This window comes from Terrapene carolina, unplaced genomic scaffold (assembly GCF_002925995.2).
Source record: "Terrapene carolina triunguis isolate 2854851 unplaced genomic scaffold, T_m_triunguis-2.0 Scaffold23, whole genome shotgun sequence".
Classification (NCBI taxonomy): domain Eukaryota; kingdom Metazoa; phylum Chordata; order Testudines; family Emydidae; genus Terrapene; species Terrapene triunguis.
The window spans coordinates 11953416-11974126 of NW_020664374.1; the positions used below are offsets into that span (position 1 = coordinate 11953416).

At 42.1% G+C, this 20711-nt stretch overlaps 1 protein-coding gene across 1 annotated transcript in view; it reads left to right on the forward strand.

Annotated features, from left to right (window-relative positions):
• Positions 1 to 20711, forward strand: part of LOC112114874 (protein WWC3) — a 100045-nt gene that overhangs the window by 29827 nt on the left and 49507 nt on the right. The window contains exons 6-7 of the mRNA XM_026649559.2: positions 1798 to 1947; positions 4251 to 4324. Coding sequence (XP_026505344.1) covers positions 1798 to 1947; positions 4251 to 4324 — 224 coding nt within the window. The remainder of the gene's footprint in view (positions 1 to 1797; positions 1948 to 4250; positions 4325 to 20711) is intronic.

Here is a 20711-nt window from a genome sequence, read left to right on the forward strand (position 1 = left end):
GGGGCAGCTCTATGTATTTTGCCGCCCCAAGCACGGCAGTCAGGCAGCCTTCGGCGACATGCCTGCAGGAGGTCCGCTGGTAACGTGGTAACGCTAGTAACGCGGATTCGGCGACATGCCTGCAGGAGGTCCATTGGTAACGCGGATTCGTACCTGCCGCCAAATTGCCACCAAAACCGTGGGACCGGCGGACCTCCCGCAGGCATGCCGCCGAAGGCAGCCTGACTGCCGCCCTCACGGCGACCGGCAGGCCGCCCCCCGCGGTGCGCTGATGCCTGGAGCCGCCCCTGCACCCAGCACAGCTACATTTCCCCTGTACCTCGTGGAGATGAATGGCTTTGAGCAGGGCAGTACAGATGAAAGTGGGACCACACCATGTGGTAGAGCATGTGTGGAAATCTACTCTATTAGCTTTCAGGAAGGGCTTTTTTCTTGTTTCTATAATTGTCCAATTGTAAGCAAGGGGGAGATGCCAGTAGTACCATGTTGTCTGCAGTTCTTTGTGAGCTACGGTTTGAGAATCACTGAGCTATATTATGTCCTTTTTTCTTAATAAATTGGGTGTGCCTAATAACTACAGGTTGTTGCAAATTAGTAATCCCCATAGGAACCTAGAATCAGCAAACTGTTTCACTTGGCATTGAGCCTCTGTAGTTTAGAATCAGATTAGTTCTTTGTTAGGTAACAGTCTTCTACCTGATGCTGGTCAGTATGGTTATAGTAGGTTAACTTAATTTTTGATGGGATTTGTTAGTGAGAGTTATCTCCTTTTGGGAATGTGTGGGAGAAGTTAATTAAAATATTTTATGTTTAAATTTTTCACAGTGGAGGATGCCAGTGGTCTCTCTCATGCATGCCAGACTGTGTGGTTTTTGTTTTAATTGTGGCAAAAGAAAAAATTTTTTTGAAAACATTTGGTTGCAGGAAAGGGTGAATAATTAAAAAGTCAAATCATGAAATTAAAAGTTGGCTATTAATCTTGAAGAGAAACTCTGCTTAATGGGAACTTTAAAAAACCCCAAATCCTGTTGTCTAAGCTTGTATAAAAATCATGATATTGGCTTTCTTCTTTTAATTAACATTTCATTTAACAAACTGAAAACTTGCCTTCCATCTGGCAGTTGCTATTTTGCATGATTGTGTCTTACCTGCCCTTCTCCCTCTGTGCTGTTCTATACCCTTACCTACACAGTCTGCTCAGATCCACAGATTTCATAGTGCTGCCCTTCCCGCAATCCAAGTGGAAAAACCTCTCTGGCTGCATGGACCTTACGATTGTAGAATCCAGGGGTGAAATTAACTGTGATTAAAATTGAAGCAATGGGTGATATTTTTTCAAGATGAGTGAGGGATTAGTCACTGAGGAGTGTCGTGTGTTTGAGGCAGAGGCAGGTAAGACGTGGCCCTCTCTGCTGTCTGTCCTGGAAGATGGCAGCTGCTGTGTGTAAAGTCAGAGCTATTCACAGCTCTGAAAACTGAAACTTTGACAGATATTTCTTAACTATTTGTTGTTCTTGGATTTAAACTACATTCGTTTTAATATACACTTACATACAATATACAATCATTGGGGGTTTTTTGGAAATGGAGTTTTCAAAACAAAGTTCCCATTTCACAGAATGAAATGATAAATTTGACTTTCTTACAGGTAGCTTTTTTTAATAAACATCCTGTTATATCCCAATAATAGAAAAAGTAGTGGGTGGAGTATCATTCTACTATTTTTTTTTTTTTTTTTAAAAATGGACAACCAGAATTAGATTCTACTAGATCACTTTTTTTAATGTTCTTTTTTAGAGCCTGGCGAAGCTAACGGATGGATTCAGGAATAGCTGTTGTATTACAGATTCCCTGCAAGGTCTCCAGCACAATTCTAGTTCACTCCGTGATTCCTGTTTACCTCAACAGCACTGTGATGCTTGTTCTCAAACTGACATCACTGGAGAGGTATGTGTTCCAATGTGAGATGTTTGCTGTGGAAAATAAGCAGCTTTTGTGTTAGTCACATGATTATGGTTCGTTTTCCATTTTAATTCAAAGATGGATGCTTGGAAGAAAATACTCTTTTTGTTTTTTTTTCTCCATTTTTAAAAGAATCCATTTTGGCTTAATAGTGTGCAAATAATGTTCACTAGTTATATGCTTTGTGATTCTAATTCTCAAACATGCGAAAGGCCTTTGTGAAATGTGTTTACAAAGGAATCTGCTTCTCAGTTCCATCAGTCTGGGCTGAAGTGATCACTTTCTAACCATCTCCATGACTAATGGGCAGATGGCAAAGTAGACCCGGAATAATAGTTCCCCACAGGAGTGTTCACAAGCCTCCCAGTCAGTGGTTTTGCCTTTTTATAGTGCAATTGTTGCCAGCTGTTTGCACCAAGCATCAAACTTTTACTGGTATTACAGCCATGCTGGAGGGAAAAAAAATAAAGGGTTGTAAGTGCCCAGGTTTACATTTGCCTCAAGGATCTGTTACCCTCTGAGCTGTCGTGTTTTTTTTACCACACTGGTTTCATCTTTACATATGGATTAAAAGATTCAAGAGCTAAGTTGATCTCTACTGCTTTCTTCCAAAATAGAGGGAAATTTACAATTTAAACTAGGGCTCTAATATTTTTCTTTAGAAGAATCCACTTCCTTCTTGATCTGGTCGGTCAGGCCTTCGCTGTCATTTCCTTCAAGCCCTTCTTTAAATCATGTTCAAGAAAAGTATAGGAGGACCACACTTAAACAACCCAATGTGAATTACACTGTTGTGTGCATGCCAGTTAAATGGTTACCATGCACTGTTACTTTGGTCATTTGAATTAGGTTTCCATGGGCAAAAAGTAAGCAACTGCTTCTGAGGAAATTTGAAGTGGAGTTGAGAGCCCATTCACAGTGCGATAGTATAAGAATTTGAATGTTACTTCAGATACAAAGCTTGTTATAATTCAAGAGCTTTAAGTTAACTGCTTTTTCTGAGTGTTGTATACCATACATTTTTCTTTGGTCTGTTTTCCCTCTAGTCCCTTTCACCCATGAGCGATGGGTGAGTAGAAAGGGAATTTTTTATAAATATGACGTGTAATTGTGATCTGTGGAGAGTTTGAGGGAACTGATCTGGCACTAAACTTTTCTCACGTGGTCCAAAGTGAGAGTCGTGGTACAATTGGAGAGTCATTTGTTGAAACTGGATCAGATTGCAGTATCCTAGTTTACCAAAAGGATAATAGCCATGTTTTCTGCTTCAGAATGCACACTGAATACCATCCAAGACAAACCAACTATGGTATATTTTGAAGACTGTATAGTATACATTTGGTTAGAAAATATAAATGTATAACTGCATAGGGATAACCCTTGCACTCCTGAATTTGAAAAATATTCTGCAGTGGGGGAATTAGTATCAGCTGGTGGTTGTGAGTGGGAAATTGGTGGATTGTGTTACCTGTGCCTGAAGGTGCATAGAGTAGGACAGGCAACTGACAAGGGACTAGAAGCTCAGTGATCTGGTATGGGGATCCAGAGAAGTTATAGCTATTAAGCTATATGTGGCTGGCTTGGGGAGGAACTAAAGCTGCATGTGATGGAGCATATTGCCCAAGGAGGGTTTGCAGAAGAGAGCTCGCTTTGCTACAGTAAGAATTGCAGCATGGTGACAGTGCTGCAACCTTTTGATTCAAGAAGCAGTTGTAGCACATTGGAATAAAACTGTTTAATCTGTTGTTTGTTTCTAGATAAATTTAAGGTAAAGAGCCATGGATTCCAGGGACTAAAATACTGAGTAATGCTTCAACATATAGGGAACATCTTTCTTTTTGCTTTGGAAGCAAAACCCAATGACTTTGCACTGAATTTTCCCATAAAATAAGAATGCTATTGTAATAAGCAATTAAATATTGCACTCGTTTGGTACATCCTATTCTTTACATTTTGAGCTCTGACTTAGGAAGGTCTTGACAATGCATAATTAAATGTTACTAACTCGTTTAATTTCCAGAAAGGCTGTTTACTGAGAGGGCTAACTTTACACTTACTGCACCTTTAGGTAATTTATTAATAACCCAATTTCATATCTTAAGAATCAAAACTATCTCTTGCAGACACATTTTTATTTGAAACATTGACAGTTTTTTGGTAAGCTTGGGTAGGGAGAATAAATTTTATTTATATTCTTTTAACAATGTTTATTACTAATGTGTGTTGTGTTTCTTCACCTTTCCTTTTCTTCCTGGTCCAAAAAAAAAAAAAAAAAAAAAAAAAAAAAGTTTTGCTTTGATGATAAAACGAGACTTGTGGACAAAGTAAGACTGAGCTGGCAATATGAAGAGGCCAAAAAGAGGTAAGTAAACGTCAGCCTGTTTTCTGTTCTTTGTGACTGAAGCTTTGGAAATAGATTTGAAACCAAGCAATGATATCACTTTCAGTGTACCTCCTGAAAGATAGATTAACTGTATTTGCTAGTGCTTAGTGCAGAGGTAGCTGAGGTTTACTGCAACATAACATAATCAGTAAGATTACAATATTTGTTTTCAGGGGAAAATCCACGTGTCAGACATATCAGAAGCCCCATATACACACAAAGTTGCACTAGTTTAAAACTGTGGTTTTAAAGTGGCTTTGTTAAACCGTCGCAAAACCCTGTGTGGACACTCTTAAATTAATTTAAATCCAGTTTATATCTGTTTAGCTCATGTTGGTAAATTTACAGGGCAAGCTAAACTAATATAACCAGTTTTAAGTCAATATAAGTATGACTGCATAAAGGTTTGCATTAGTTTAACTAAATCAGTGTAGATAAACTTAAAACTCAAAACAAGCAAGTGAAAACTTGCTCTTAACTGAGCAGCAGTGCTTTAAAACTTTTAATATGTTTAATTAACAAAGGGTGTTTTTTATTTTTAAAAACAAAATGTTTGAAAATTGGTTCATCCTTCACTAATTCCTTTGGTCATATCTGCCTACCTAGTGATTTGACTTAGTTTTTTTTTTGCTAGTGTATCAATCCTGCAGAACCAACATAGCTCTGTAAAAGTAAATTGGACACTTTTCTGGTTTACGCATCAAGAAAATTGTTAACTAATTTCTGTTTGCAGCGCTACTTAGCAGCTCCATTCGCCTCAAATTATGTGCTCAGTTACACCTGTGCAATTCCATTGAAGGTAATAGGATATCACTAGCATAAATGGTAATTTGAGGACAATAAGATTGCATCCATGTAACTGTGTTTTTTATAGGCAGGGTTGGTAGCACCATTATTAAGATTGCCCGACACCTCCCACAGCCATGTGTTCAGTAGCGTATAACTTTGCCAAAACGTAACCTTTGGGTCTGACATTTTCCAAGTCAGGTGTCTGCTTTAGCCAGATTTTTTCAACATTTCAGGTGGTTCAGGCATTTCTGAGAATGAGCTAGAAAAAACAGATCTTTTGTTCTTGATAATAAATTCTGGTGACCTTTTCTTTCGAAAGCTATCGCACCCCCATGCTTTGAAGCAGAGTCTTGACATTTGGCAGGGGGTGGGGGTAACACTGTTAGGGATTTGCTTTTCTCCATCTCTGTTCAAATCAGAATAATCTTGGCCAAGTTTGAATAATTGCATTTCACACTTGCTTGATGATGACTTACCAAAACTTCACAGCTAAATTCTTCGAAGATTCTGTCCATATTGAGCATAACTCCGGCCCAGGCTGAGCAGGACTTGCCCTGTAATTGCTGCTGCCGGCCACAGCTGGGCACCAGGACTGAAAGCAGGGAGGCTGACTCTCTTATGTTCCCAATGCACCGCTGCTGGACCCAGGAAGTGAGCAGCAGGAAGCTGTCTGATGTGAATGCAGAGGGCACAAGAGTTGGATGTGGGAGGAAGGGAGAGGGAAGAAGTAGATTGGGGCAAAGAATTGGGCAAGGGTGACTGGGATTGGCTGGGCAGAGAGACAGGAACTGGGAGACAGATTGCAAGGAACCTAGGGAGAGTGACTGGGATTGAAAGCCAGTGAGGATGGAGAACATGGGTAGTGGAGGATGGGACTGGAGGCTGGGGAAACAGATTAGACAAGGTTATGAGAGAGGGGGAACTGGGTGGGCAAGGAGCCAGGGGGTGAGGAGGAACTGGGAATAGCTGAACAAGGAGTATGGGAGGAGGAGTCCAGGGGGTGAGGCAAGGATTTGTTGCTCAGTGAGATTGGGATTAGGGTTAGAAGCCTGAGGAGTGGAGGCAGGGACTGGCTAGGTGAGAAGAATGGCACTAGGACGAAGAGTGAGGGGTGGGAAAGAGACGGACATGTTGCAAGGCATGGAGCAGAAGAAGTCTTGGATGGAATGGACAGAAGAGTCCGTGTCCACCAGAGACACTCCCTCCAAAGGCTGAAGTGGAATTTAAGATTCCTGAGCTTCCTCTGCTGCCAGCAAATATCACTGAAACCCACTGTCAGTGTGTGTGTTTCATCCCCCTCTACTGCCGGACCACACAGAGCAGTGGTGCCCAAACTTTTCCTGTCACACTCCATACCAATAATGGAGGAGCTTGAGTTGATGGTGGAACTGGGGGCAGAATTGTGGATGGGCGAGGAATTGGGGCAGAGGCCGAGTTGACCTGGGGGCAGAGAGCGAATGAGGGCAGAACCGGGCTGGATGATGAGTAGGGGATGGAGTAGAGCTGTGGCTGCAGCCAGGGCTGTGCTGGGGGCAGAGCAGGGGGTGGAGCGGAGCTGGGGCTGGGTCCAGAACTGGGCTGGGGCAGAGTGGGACTGGGTGGTGCTTCCTACCCACCCCTCTCCCCTCTGGGGGCTGGCCCTGGCCCTGCTAGACTCCCTGAACCTTCCTCATGCCTCCCTATGGGGGCATACCCCACAGTTTGGGGACCCCTTAGTTTAAATGGCAAAAGTAGTCTGTGTGAGAGATCTAAAGGTTCCAACGGTACTAATCATCCATGTAAGTGTCAATATGATGCTATTTGATAGAATTTTTGTTTTTTCAGTTTGGTTTTTTAAAAAGCAAGGAATTACAAAAACGGTGTTAAAAGAACACTATTACAGTGGCAAAGTCAAGCATTTAGAAGTTAGGAAATGCCAGAATTAAGGCTGTCTGTGCATCCCTTTGTGCATACAAGCAATGTGATACAATCTTTAATTACATGATCACACACATTTTTTTCCCTGTAGTGTACCAGAAGTTGGGAGATGTGGAGTGAATTAGGCAGTGGAGTGCAGGAAGAGAATGGAGTGGGTCATTGTCAAGGCAGTTAAATACTGCCTTGGAGAACAGGATTCTATCCCTGCCTCTGCCACAGAAGTCCTGTGTGATGCTAGTCAAGTCACTTGTTTCAGGGCTGGTAGTTGGAAGAGCTTTTATTTAATTAAAAAAAAGCACTGTCTTTTACTTTGTTTTATAAGGCCTAATTTAATCTGAAAATTTGAGGGAAGCTAGAAATTTAACTCTTTGATTTGGTTAAAAGTTTTTTCAAGTTGTTGCTCCTTTCCATCTACTTCAAAGAGTTAAGGAATCCTGTTTTGTTCGTTAGGGCCAACATGTATGCCACTTAATTTCCAACTGTGATGGTGAGTTGGGAGGGAAGAAAAAAACTAATATATTTCCGTGGGTCATTACTTTTTATATAATTGGGAAAACATGACTGAGGAATGATTCAAAAGATATAGACATTTATAATGTACAGTTTTTTAACACACTGGTTACAAACCTGCTAAAAACACTGGCCCATTGGCACTCTGGATAGTACAGCTCACTGCGATCATAAACCTAGAGGGAAGGCCATAGGAATTAGAAAGGATCTTGGTTTGGGCAGCAATGAAAGACCATGCTGAAACAGTCAACTTCTGTAAATCACCTTTGTCCGGATTTTCCTCGTCCATCCCTACACGAATGCAAGTCAACGCCACACCATTCCATTTTGTTGTGAGCACGTTCTTTTCATTTCTGGCCACAGAGTTTTATCATGGGATCGGCCCAGCACGTTTTCGGTCGGTCCAGCAGTCGCTTGGGGTCTCTGGGGATCCGGTTACTGATGTGAGTTGTCCACCTATTGTCTTGCCTGCAGACTACATGACCCGCCTATCTTCTCTTTGCGTCGTACATTGCCTGCAATACATAACTTCTGTAAATGCACTCTATAGATCAGGGGTCGGCAACCTTTCAGAAGTGGTGTGCCGAGTCTTCATTTATTCACTCTAATTTAAGCTTTTGCGTGCCAGTAATACATTTTAACGTTTTTAGAAGGGCTCTTTCTATAAGTCTATAATATATAACTAAACTATTGTTGTATGTAAGGTAAATAAGGTTTTTAAAATGTTTAAGAAGCTTCATTTAAAATTAAATTAAAATGCAGAGCCCCCCGGGCCGGTGGCCAGGACCCGGGCAGTGTGAGTGCCACTGAAAATCAGCTTGCGTGCCGCCTTTGGCACACGTGTCATAGGTTGCCTACCCCTGCTATAGATATAGTGCCATATGACATGGTACAGAGAAATTGGTCAAAGGCCTTGCCCCACAGTTACAGTCTAGGAGAGATGTGACATTGATCAAGGATGCAGGAGAGAAGTGAGGTTTGTGCAATATAATATAATCGGGGTTATTTGTATCTTACTGTATAAATTATGTGGGATGGGGTGTTAATTAGTTTTTCTGAGGTACAATCAGATATTCTACATGTCCCTCCCAGAAATTTTTTTGGTTGATGCCAGGAAAAACATATTGGTTGCTTCTTTGTGGTGTAGCATGTAGCACAAGCATAAATAGAGGGGAAATGCTGAGCATTTCACTAAGTGTGAGGTACTTGTGTTATCTGAACATCAAGAAGTGACCTGGTTAAAACCTTTGTCTACGAACTAAATTTAGACTTTTTTTACTGAATAAAAGAGGCCCTCTGTATTAAAAAATATTTTTCTAAAATTGCCACTAGGATACAATTTTGCTATCCAGGGATAACCACTTTGACAATGTACTATTGTTCAACAGAAGTGTGTTAGTTGCTTTAAAAAAGTCTTTATTTTGCCCAGTATAATGTATAGTAGTAATCGGCATTTAAAGTTTTGAGTGGAACTGCACAAAGCTCAATTTGCCCCTACCAGTTATCTCTAGTTACATTCTTCATTTATCATGCATTCCTTCCCTTTAGCTTGCTGGCATTTCTGTAGAGCTTTTGTCTCCATTAAATATTTTTGTCTTCAGCCTCGCTTGGCTGATGAAACATCTACTGTGACTGCACAGCGTGGGTGCAGGAATGTGCTGTGTTGGATTAAAATCTACAAACTAGAAAATTAAAATGCTGCAGTATATAATAATTGTAAAACATTTTACCATGACTCCTTGCTTCTTAAATGTAACATGGAATCAATCTGTTATGCTGGTAGCACACAGTGAATCAGTACACTATACAAGTTCTTCTGTTTATTTGGGAAAAAAACCAAACAAGTTAACAGAAAATTTAAAATAGACTCACCGTGTAGGGTGGAAACCACCTCCCTTTGCTCTTTCTAAAAAAATGGAAAAAAGTAAAAGTGGTAATATATGGCATGCCATATCCTACCTGTACTCCTACAGAGTCAGGAAGATAGAGCAGCTTCAGATAGCAGTAACTTTTAGGCTTTGCCATGTATAAAGGAAAAAAAAATATGATTTTCTGATTGATTTACTTGTTGTGTGCGTAGCCTCTTGGCAGAGAAGTGCAAGTGTGAGAGTTCAGATTGAACTCCCTAGGGGAGAAATGACCCAGTAGCAGTAGAAAAATTTCCCCCTCTCCCTTCCCATTGAAGGTGATCTGAGTTGAAATCCCTCCTTCAAAAATTCTCATCCTGTACCATCCTGAGTGACTTGATATTTACGTAAATTAAGACATGCACAGAGATTTTTCTACAGTTTCCCACATTGGATAATTTGCCGCCTCTTGTGAGCAGCTTCTGCTGGATGGAGTTGGGGATTCTGACCGCCTTTAAGTTCTGGAGAAAACATCCTTTCTCGCACATTGAATCCATTGCTCTGGGCAGAAGTTCATAATTCAAGTGTATTACTGTTCAGTCCAGCTCACTGGGAGGCTACATCTATTTCCTTCCACCCCTGACTCTCCCCTCCCCCAACTTTTAAAAAATATCAGTTGAATGCTACCTCCATGGGATTTACTATTTGTCTGTGAGCCCTGCCAGTCTCGCCCTACAGAAGTGGAAGGAGGAGGTGTGGTCACATTAATACAATCTCACTTGGAGCAGTGACTCAAGGAGCTTCTTGGAGCACTGGTATTGGCTTCCGTTGCTATATCAGTGAGAGCCCACCTCTTCTGAAAGTAGTTGGTGGAAGCTGGAAAGGCCACCACAGACCACTGCTCTGACAGTTGTTGCATAGCAAGAGAAATCAAAAGCAAAATTGCTTCTTTCACAACTCTTAATGGTGCTAGTAGTTTAATGCCTTATATGATACTCCATCAGCAAAACCATTCTGAAATATTCTAGTAACTATGCCACATCTCACATGAAGTATATGATTATGCTTCTGAACATAAGAAAGGCCATACTGGGTCAGACCAAAGGTCCATCTAGTCCAGAATCCTGTCTTCCAACAGTGGCCAATGCCAGGTGCCCTAGAGGGAATGAATAGAACAGGTAATCATCAAATGATCCATCCCCTGTCACCCATTCCCAGCTTCTGGCAAACAGGCTAGGGATACCATCCCTGCCCATCCTGGCTAATAGCCATTGAAGGTCCTATCTTCTATGAATCCATCTAGTTATTTTTTGAACTGTATTATGGTCTTGGCCTTCCCAACATCCTCTGGCAAGGAGTTCCATGGGCTGACTGTGCATTGTATGAAAAAATACTTCCTTTTGTTTGTTTTAAACCTGCTGCCTGTTAATTTCATTTGGTGACCCCTAATTCATGTGTTAGGAGAAGGAGTAAATAACACTTCCTTATTTACTTTCTCCACACCAGTCATGATTTTATAGACCTCTATCATATCCCCCCCTTAAGCTCAAAAGTCCCAGTCTTCTTAATCTCTCTTCAGCCATTCCGTACCCCTAATAATTTTTGTTGCCCTTTTCTGTACCTTTTCCAATTCCAGTATATCTTTTTTGAATGGGAGTGACCACATCTGCACACAGTGTGTGGGCATACCATGGATTTATATAGAGGCAATATGATATTTTCTGTCTTATCTATCCCTTTCTTAATTATTCCCAACATTTTGTATGCTTTTTTGACTGCCACTGCACATTGAGTAGATGTTTTCAGAGAACTATCCACAATGTCTCCAAGATCTTTCTTGAGTGGCAACAGCTAATTTAGACCCCGTCATTTTATATGTATAGTGGGGATTATGTTTTCCAATGTGCATTACTTTGCATTTATCAATATTGAATTTCATCAGCCATTTTTGTTGCCCAGTCACCCAGTTTTGTGTGATCCCTTTGTAGCTCTTCTTAGTCTGCTTTGGACTTAACTATTGTGAGTAGTTTTGTATCATCTGCAAATTTTGCCACCTCACTGTTTACCCCTCTTTCCAGATCATTTATGAATATGTTGAATAAGACTGGACCCAGTACAGACCTCTGAGGACAGCACTATTTACCTCTCTCCATTCTGAAACTTGACCATTTATTCCTATCCTTTGTTTCCTATCTTTTAACCAGTTACCAATCCATGAGAGGACCTTCCCTCTTATCCCATGACAGCTTACTTTGCTTAAGAGCCTTTGGTGAGGGACCTTGTCAAAGACTTTCTGAAAATCTAAGTACACTATATCCACTGGATTCCCCCTTGTCCACATGCTTGTTGACACCCTCAAAGAATTCTAGTAGATTGGTGAGGCATGATTTCCCATGTTGACTTTTCCTAACAAATTATGTTCGTCTATGTGTCTGACAATTTTGTTCTTTACTATAGTTTTGACTAGTTTGCCCGGTACTGAAATCAGGCTTACCAGCTTGTAATTGCCGGGGTCACCTCTGGAGCCCTTTTAAAGAATTGGCGTCACATTAGCTATCCTCCAGTCATTTGATACAGAAGCTGATTTAAATTAAAAAAAATACTAGTCCTGCAATTTCAAATTTGAATTCCTTCAGAACTCTTGAGTGAATACCATCTGGTTCTGATGAATTATTATGGTTTAGTTTATCAATTTGTTCCAAAACCTCTTCTAATGACACCTCAATCTGCGACAGTTCCTCAGATTTGTCATCTAAACAGAATGGCTCAGGTTTGGGAATCGCCCTCATATCTTCAGCCGTGAAGACCGATGCAAAGAATTCATTTAGTTTCTCTGCAATGGCCTTATCATCCTTGAGTGCTCCTTTAGCATCTCGATTGTCCAGTGTCACCACTGGTTGTTTAGCAGGCTTCCTGCTTCTGATGTACTTAACATTTTTTTTGCTATTACTTTTTGAGTGTTTGGCTAGCTGTTCTTCAAATTCTTTTTTGTCCTTTCTAATTATATTTTTACACTTCATTTGCCAGAGTTTATGCTCCTTTCTATTTTCCTCACTAGGATTTAGCTTCCACTTTTTAAAGGATGTCTTTTTGTCTGTCACTGCTTCTTTTACTTTGTTGTTTAGCCATGGTGGCACTTTTTTTGTTTTCTTACTGTGTTTTTTAATTTGGGATATACATTTAAGTTGAGCCTCTCTTATGGTGGCTTTAAAAAATTTCCATGCAGCTTGCAGGGATTTCACTTTTGGCGCTGTACCTTTTAATTTCTGTCTAACTTCCTCATTTTTGTGTAGTTCCCCTTTCTGAAATTAAATGCTACAGTGTTGGGCTGCTGTGGTGTTTTGCCCACCACAGGGATGTTAAATTTCATTATATTATGGTCACTATTTCCAAGTGGTCCAGCTATATTCACCTCTTGGACCTGATCCTGGGCTCTGCTTAGGACTAAATCAAGAATTGCCTCTCCTCTTGTGGATTCCAGGACTAGCTGCTCCAAGAAGCAGTCATTTAAGGTGTCAAGAAACTTTATCTCTGCATCCTGTCCTGAGGTGTCATGTACCCAGTCAATACGGGGATAGTTGAATTTTTTTTAATAGCCTCTCTATTTTTTTTAATAGCCTCTCTGAGCATTTACCAGTCATTATCACCATCCTTGTCAGGCGGTCGGTAATATATCCCTACTGCTATATTCTTCTTATTAGAGCATGGAATTACTATCCATTGAGATTCTGTGGTACAGTTTGGTTCATGTAAAATTTTTAAGTCATTTGATTCTATGCTTTCTTTTCACATATAGTGCCACTCCCCCACAAGCACGACCTGTTCTGTCCTTCCTATATATTTTGTACCCTGGTATTAGTGTGTCCCATTGATCATCTTCATTCCACCAAATTTCTGTGATGCCTATTGTATCAATATCCTCATTTAATGTGAGGCACTTGAATTCACCCATCTTATTATGTAGACTTCTAGCATTTGTATATATGTACTTTAAAAACTTGTCACTTTTTAGCTGTCTGCCATTACATGATGTAATTGAATGGGATTCTTTTTAATGTGACTGTTTCTTGTCAGATCCTGCTTGTATTTTATCATCTTCCATCCTCTCCTCCTTACTAGGACACAGAGAATCTCTATTAATAGATCCTCTCCTAAGGGATGTCTCTATCCGAACCAGGTGCTCCTCCGCACCTGTCGGCTTTCTCCCAGCCCTTAGTTTAAAAACTGCTCTACGACCTTTTTAATTTTAAGTGCCAGCAGTCTGGTTCCATTTTGGTTTAGGTGGAGCCCATCATTCCTGTATAGGCTCCCCCTTTCCCAAAAGTTTCCCCAGTTCCTAATAAATCTAAACCCCTCCTCCCTACACCATAGTCTCATCCACACATTGAGACCCTGCAGTTCTGCCTGTCTAACTGGCCCTGCGTGTGGAACTGGAAGCATTTCAGAGAATGCTACCATGGAGGTCCTGGACTTTAACCTCTTATCTAGCAGCCTAAATTTGGCCTCCAGGACCTTCTGTGTCATTGGTAACTACATGTACCATGACCACCAGCTCCTTCCTGGCACTACACGTAAGTCTATCTAGATGTCTCAAGAGATCTGCAACCTTCGCACCAGGCAGGCAAGTCACCATGCAGTTCTCCCAGTCATCGCAAATCCAGCTATCTATGTTTCTAATGATCAAATCCCCCATCACTATTACCTGTCTCTTCCTAATAACTGGAGTTCCCTCAAGCGGAGAGGTATCCTCAATGCAAGAAGATACCACAGCATCATCTAGAAGGAGGATCCCAACTATGGGATTGTTTCCCTCTGCTCCAGTTGGATGTTCTCCTTCCATGAGACTTTCATCCCCTCAACAGCACAGAGGCTGTCAGATTGGGGATGGAACTGTTCTACTGTGTCCCGGAAAGTCTCATCTATGTACCTCTCTGTCTCTCTTAGCTCCTCCAGTTCAGCCACCCTGGTCTCCAAAGCCCGTACATGGACTCTGAGGGCCAGGAGCTCCTTGCACCGAATGCACACCTACGCCACCCGCCCATAGGGCAGGTAATCATACATGCTACATTGGGTGCAATAAACTCTGTTGTTGTTGTTGGACTTCTGCCTGAATTCTCTTTTTACACCTGCAGCTCGTTCCTTTGTTGATGTTTTGTTTTTATCAGGGGGTGTTTTTGGCTTTAAGTTTAAAGAATGGTAAGTGTATCTAGCCCCCCACCACCACCAAGCGCGCGCACTCACACACACATACACTCCCCCTCTAAACTCCCTTGCAAAACTCCCTTTAGCCACTCCTGTTCACTAGCTCCTCTGGCTCAGCAAATGGTCCCCCAAACAAACAGACCACACGGTATATTTCAGTCAAACAGCAAGCACACCACAAACACGCACACTGCAGACCACAAACTTACCCTAAGGGTCATGTAATCGCTCCTCCTTTACCTGGAGAACTCCATCGCAAAACTCCCCCGTTAGCCTCTCCTGTTTGCTAGGTCCTCTAGTTGCTTAGGAACGGGTTTTTGAAAGCCCTGGTCTTCCTGAGTAGCCCCACCCCATGGTTAAGGGTTGATGGGTGCTAAAGGGCTTAGGGATCAAAGCCTTATTAAGAAGCTGTCAGCCTTGCCTAGCAGGCTGCTAGGCTCAGCACACGGTCCCCCAAACAAACAGACTACACGGTATATTTCAGTGAAGCAGCAAGCACAACACAAACACATGCACTACAGACAAACTTACCCCGTGGGTCACGTAATCGCTCCTCCTTCACCTGGAGAACTCCCTCGCAAAACTCCCATTAGCCGCTGCTGTTCGCTAGCTGTTTCTTTGCTGAAGAAAGCGCATAGTATCTTTCCAAGATACAAATTAGAAATAGTGCATTTTGCCTTTTTTCAGCTATTAATCTAAAATCATAGACCCAAGTACGCATTAAAAGAAAATGATCTCTCAGTGCAGTGCTCATTTGTAGTACCATAACCTGGGCAAGTCTGGTTTTTGGCAGAGAGAATAGGAAAAAGCTATTCAAACTTTAAAACAGGAATAAAAATGCTCAATTTTCTTATCCTGTGCTGTTGGTCAAATACAATTTGAATAGTAACACTGCTTAACTGTAATGAGATTGGCATGAATCTACAGCTGAACTGATCATAGCACTAGTGAAAGAGTTTCAGTGAAATACATGATCATGTGGCTAGCTTGAAGGTCAAAATGTGCAAAAATGATTTAACTGTTGTATGTGTGCCAGAATGAAAAAACAAATCCAAGAGCTGTAGAGAAGGAAATTATTCATTTTCCACAGAAAGAAATAGTGAGATTTAAAATAGTAACGTGGGTAATGCTGAGGAGCTTTAAATTTGAAATCTTGCTTTGTGAAAGCCTAAACTAATGCAAATAAAAATGTGCATGTGAAAAATCTGTTTTTACTACTGAGTATTTGTGAGTGCGCACTTTTGCACGGTTGCCTGTGATCAAGATGACATTAGTTTATTGTAGATAGATGTTGATGAATCATTAGATGTGTAATCTGTTACCTTGGAAAAGAATTTTGCCCAGTTATTTTAACCTATTCTGATGCCAGCTGATTTTTGAACTCAGACTTAATTAACAAATCACGGCTTCCTTACCTGGAGGTATCCTCATATGAGGCCACAAGCAATAACTTGTACCTTTTCTTCTCTAGTCTGAGGTCAGACAGCATCATTTTTCCAACTACTTTCCAAGGAAGTTCCAAGGAAACGTTAGACCAAACTCTAAAAGTTTAGATTAGCTGTCAACAGACAATTCAGGACTTGTAGTTTGTATTTATGCAAAGGACATTGGTTGCATCCTGCAGGTGGGTTCACATTGTTCCATTGCCATTGCCTTAGTCAGGCAATTAAGAGAGCAAACCTGGTATTTTGTGAAGACTCAGTGTGTTGAAACACTCAGAGCAGCAGTATTATGGCGGCACAGCTGTGACTCCACAGTTGAGGTTGTAAGAAACTTTCCATTATAGGGCAATTTTGAGCTCTCCTAAATTCCATAGTAAAGATCCTATAGCTTGACATTTCACAAATGTGTTTCTTCCTGCCAAAAGAGTTATTTTGGCAAAGTCTGGGTATATAACACAGGGTGTCTGAGACATGTGCATTGAGAGAGAATATTTCATTTTTAGTGAAGTCCTCTAATGTATTCTTGCCATCTCAAAAAATGACTTGGTCCAGGCACTTGAGATTTTCTGACATTTGTTTGTTTTGAACTATAACCTTCTAGTTTCCTGACATTCAAACATCTGTTCTTTTGTTATAACTAAAGTAATGAGTGATGTAATTAATAAATATGTATTTGCAGCCTTAGCTTTATCTTCACCAAGTTTTTCATTTGGTTTGTTAGTGTTTGAAATGCATTAATAAAGGTATTTCTGTTTCTAAAAATCACAGCATTTTCAAAGCAGGCTATAAAACCAACGTATGCATTCATTGCACATTGCAATTAAAAGTCTCTTTAAACAACAATATTTTCATAACGTAGATCAGGAGTGGGGAAAGGAACCTAAAAAGGAACATAAGGGAGGCTAAAAATGAATGGAGTGTTTTTAAAGACTCTGCCCTTTATTGGCAAGGAAACAGCAGCTCCACAGCCAGCGTTAATCACTATATTATAACATTTCTCAGCTTCCTGAGAAAAAACAGTACTAAGTATGGTCAGGAAGGACTTCTCCCAACAGAAACAATACCCAATGTAAAGTTTATTTCATATTGCCATCTGGAAAAAATTTGGTCATCTGCAATATCAGGTGGGGAAAAAATAAAATCAGGTATCAATGTAAGCCGTTTTACAAGCCTTATGCCAATGATCTGATATAGCATCACATTTACCTTTTTTAAACAATGCCATTTCAGAGTTTTTTGTAATTGGAAATGATCATTTTTTGTAGCTTTCATTTTAATGCAGGTCATAAGTTTCATACCAAAATGCTCCATGCACAAATGAAATATGATATTTTACTGAGCCAGTCGATAGTATTTCCTCCTTTTAATGTGAATGCAATACAAATGAAAGCACACTTGTGAATTGGTATTGTATAGTTTACATACTTTGTGCTTCAGCTCTTGTGCATGTATTCCAGCTGTGGTTTCCTGAAGAACATCTAGACCATTACGTGGAATGTCAGAACCAGGAACAATCTGCAAAATGAGTGTTTATCCGCTCCCCTACATCCATTGGTATGTGGTTCCACACTGAAAAGACTCAGCAAACATTTCCCATGACACATGCAGCTCAATTTTCAATCACCAGAAATGCCAAATGAAGCTATATAGGAACTTCAGGGGCTCAGCAGCTGTTAGAAACAGGCCCATGATCTTTTAGGATTTGTTGATGCACAAAGATTATACTGCTATAACGTAGGGTGTGACTTTAAATGGCTGTAGTTATAACAGTGTAACGCCCATGTGAACAGTCTTATTCTAGTATAAGAATGGGTTTTTCAGGGGTAGCTTATAGTGCTTTGGAAGAGGGGAGTTATACTGGCATAACTATATTGGTATAACTGAAAAAATTTCCAGTGTAGACAAGCCCCCCTTCTTTTTTGTTTTAACATGAACATAAGTTCTGCTCATATAAGACCATGTGTCACAGTGTCTTGGCCAAATTTCAGTTTGGGTATTTACATTTTAACTATTTAAATTCTCCTAAAGTTTCAACAAGCTATTATTCACAACCTGCCCATAACTGTTCTACAGGAGTGCTGTGAGCTGATGAACTCTGGTTTTCGACTGGAATGCCCGGTCGAAAAGGGACCGTGGTGGCTCCAATCTGCACCGCTGACCGGGCTGTTAAAAGTCCAGTCAGCGGGGCTAAGTCAGGCTCCCGGAAGCAGTGGCATGTCCCCCCTCTGGCTGTTAGGTGTAGGGGCAGCCAGGGGGCTCCGCATGCTGCCCCCGCCCTGAGCACTAGCTCCGCAGCTCCAGATCACGATCTGGAGACTTCAACAGCAGAGTTAAGGGAAAGTGGGGGGGTCAGCTTTTGTGGCCTGCATCATGCGGGAGGTCAGACTAGATGACCATATTGGTCCCTTCTGACCTTAAAGTCTATGAGTCTATGAGCTCCCATTGGCCAGGAAGAAGGGGCGAGGCCTTGGAGGAGGGGTGGGGCAGGGGTGTTCAGTTTTGTGCGAGTAGAAAGTTGGCAACCTTATGATGAACGGTTGCATTCAGGATCTTGTATCTATCACTGTGGTATCTAAGCACTTTCCATAGTTAGCACACATGGGTGACTTTACAAACTCGCCTTGTTTTGCATCTCATCTCCTAATCACAGCGGTTGTACATTACATGAGGGGTTTGGGGCATAATAAGTACTAATGCTTTCTGAGTTGCTGTGAGAGGAAGCTGTCTGATTCCACCACTGATATAGCTGTGTTTGAGAAATAAATTAATCAATAATACACATTCAGTGGAAAAAGAATTGTGCTGATGCACTAGAGTTGGAGAACTTTGTCTAGCAGTACCCTTTGGATCTGGCAGGTGATGCTGCTGCACACTCAAGCTCTGTCGTTTCCCCCAAGAGGAAAAGGGGTCACTTAACTTCCTCTGGTGCAGTGAAGAAGAGGACCCATTAAATGAGTTGAGACCGTTCCAGGGCTCAGGAAGACCCCTCTCTGAAGGGGAGTGCTGACTGGCACTGTATTCCCTCTGGCATGTGGGATGGAGCAGGTCCATCCAACTGCTCCCGGTACCGTGCTGTGAGCAGCAAGGGCCTGTATTGTCAACTCTGGTTCCAGCACTGGGGTGTCCATTGAGTCCAGTACCAATGATGCTGGCACCAGTGCCAACTGTCACCACGCTGATGGCATACCAGCCGGCACCAGACTTACTTTATCTCTCAGTCTCAGACTCTCAGCTAGTTCAGGGGTTCTCTGGTGCTATGGCTTCCGCCGGCTCGTCCTCCATAGTGCCCCGAACAATTTCTGGTCATGTCGCAGAGCTGCCGGGTTCATTGGCACCGCAGTTCGAACCAGCTGAGTTGTAGATTTTGGAGTTGAGGCCAGGTCCAGCACTGAAGACCCTTTGATGCTGGTGCATTCTTCGGCGCCGTCATCATCGTGGCGGCAGATCCCATCCTGGAGTTTGGTTCTGGCCTGGGTGCCGACACCTTTCCTCGTAGTGGGTGGGAGTGTGTCCCATTCGATGCCACCAGTGCCGACTCTCTACTTCTCTTCAGCACCAGTGCTGCCTCCTTATTTGGCTTCAGATGAGTCTGATCAGTTGTTTGCCCCATCAGGGTTGGCTCTTCTGTTGTCAATACAGAACCTCCGGGTTGTCCTCCCGGATAGGCGCCAGAGATTGCACTCAGATCATTATCGATACCAAGATCAGCATCTGTCCCACAGTTGGGACAAGGGGCTCTTAGACCAGTGCCTACTGGCTACCAAAGCCTTGTCCTGCCCAGTGGCCTCCTTGGAATCACTGAAATGCTCCTCGGTCCCTGAGGTCCTGTTCCTTGACCCACTTCAGAGCGAGATCACCAGTCCCAATAGTAGCTTCTGCTGCTGTACTTCTCAACTGCAATCAACTACTTAGTCCATTCCCCAGGACCTACAGGGCTCTTCCGGCTGAATCCTGTGGTACAAGAACAGGATCCATTGTTGGCACAACTAACTGCCTCTTTGTCCTCCCTGGATGACTCTACTGTGCTGGAATCTTTCTCTCCCTCAGTATCCAGGGATTTTAAGTTGCATCAGGGCCTCGTGAGGTGTATGGCCGCTACTTTAGGTATCCAGTCAGAATATTCCTGCAGGAGAATATCCATAAGATGCTGGATATTCTCCAACCACCAGCTCCAGGAGAGAGTAGCCATCCTGTTAAATGAGACTTTCCCTGGAGCCTTCAAAGGCCCTCTAGAATACCCCAGCTTCGTTGCCCCCTACAGTGAAACGCTCAGAGAAACAGTGCTTTATTGCCACGCAAGAGTTGAGGGTTTCTGCTCCCATGCATCCCACAAGTCAGTCTCAAGCTTAAACTGGATTGTGCCAAGCTCATTCTTATTGCTCCAGTGTGGCCAAGACAATGCTGGTTCTCGGACCTCCTCATGTTACTGGTTCGGCCTTCCCTATCCTTTCCTCTTCATCCTGATCTTCTGACTCAGTAACGGTCAGGTTTTGCATCCAGCATTCAGGTCCCCGCATCTCACAGCGTGGATGCTGCATGCTTAGAAGAGGAGGAGGAGGAATGGGTTGTGGTGTGCACATTGTCAGTCACGTGGCACAGGGCGGCTGGATCCCCTGGGAGTCCAGAATGCACATCAACTTACTAGAATCCAGGGAAGTC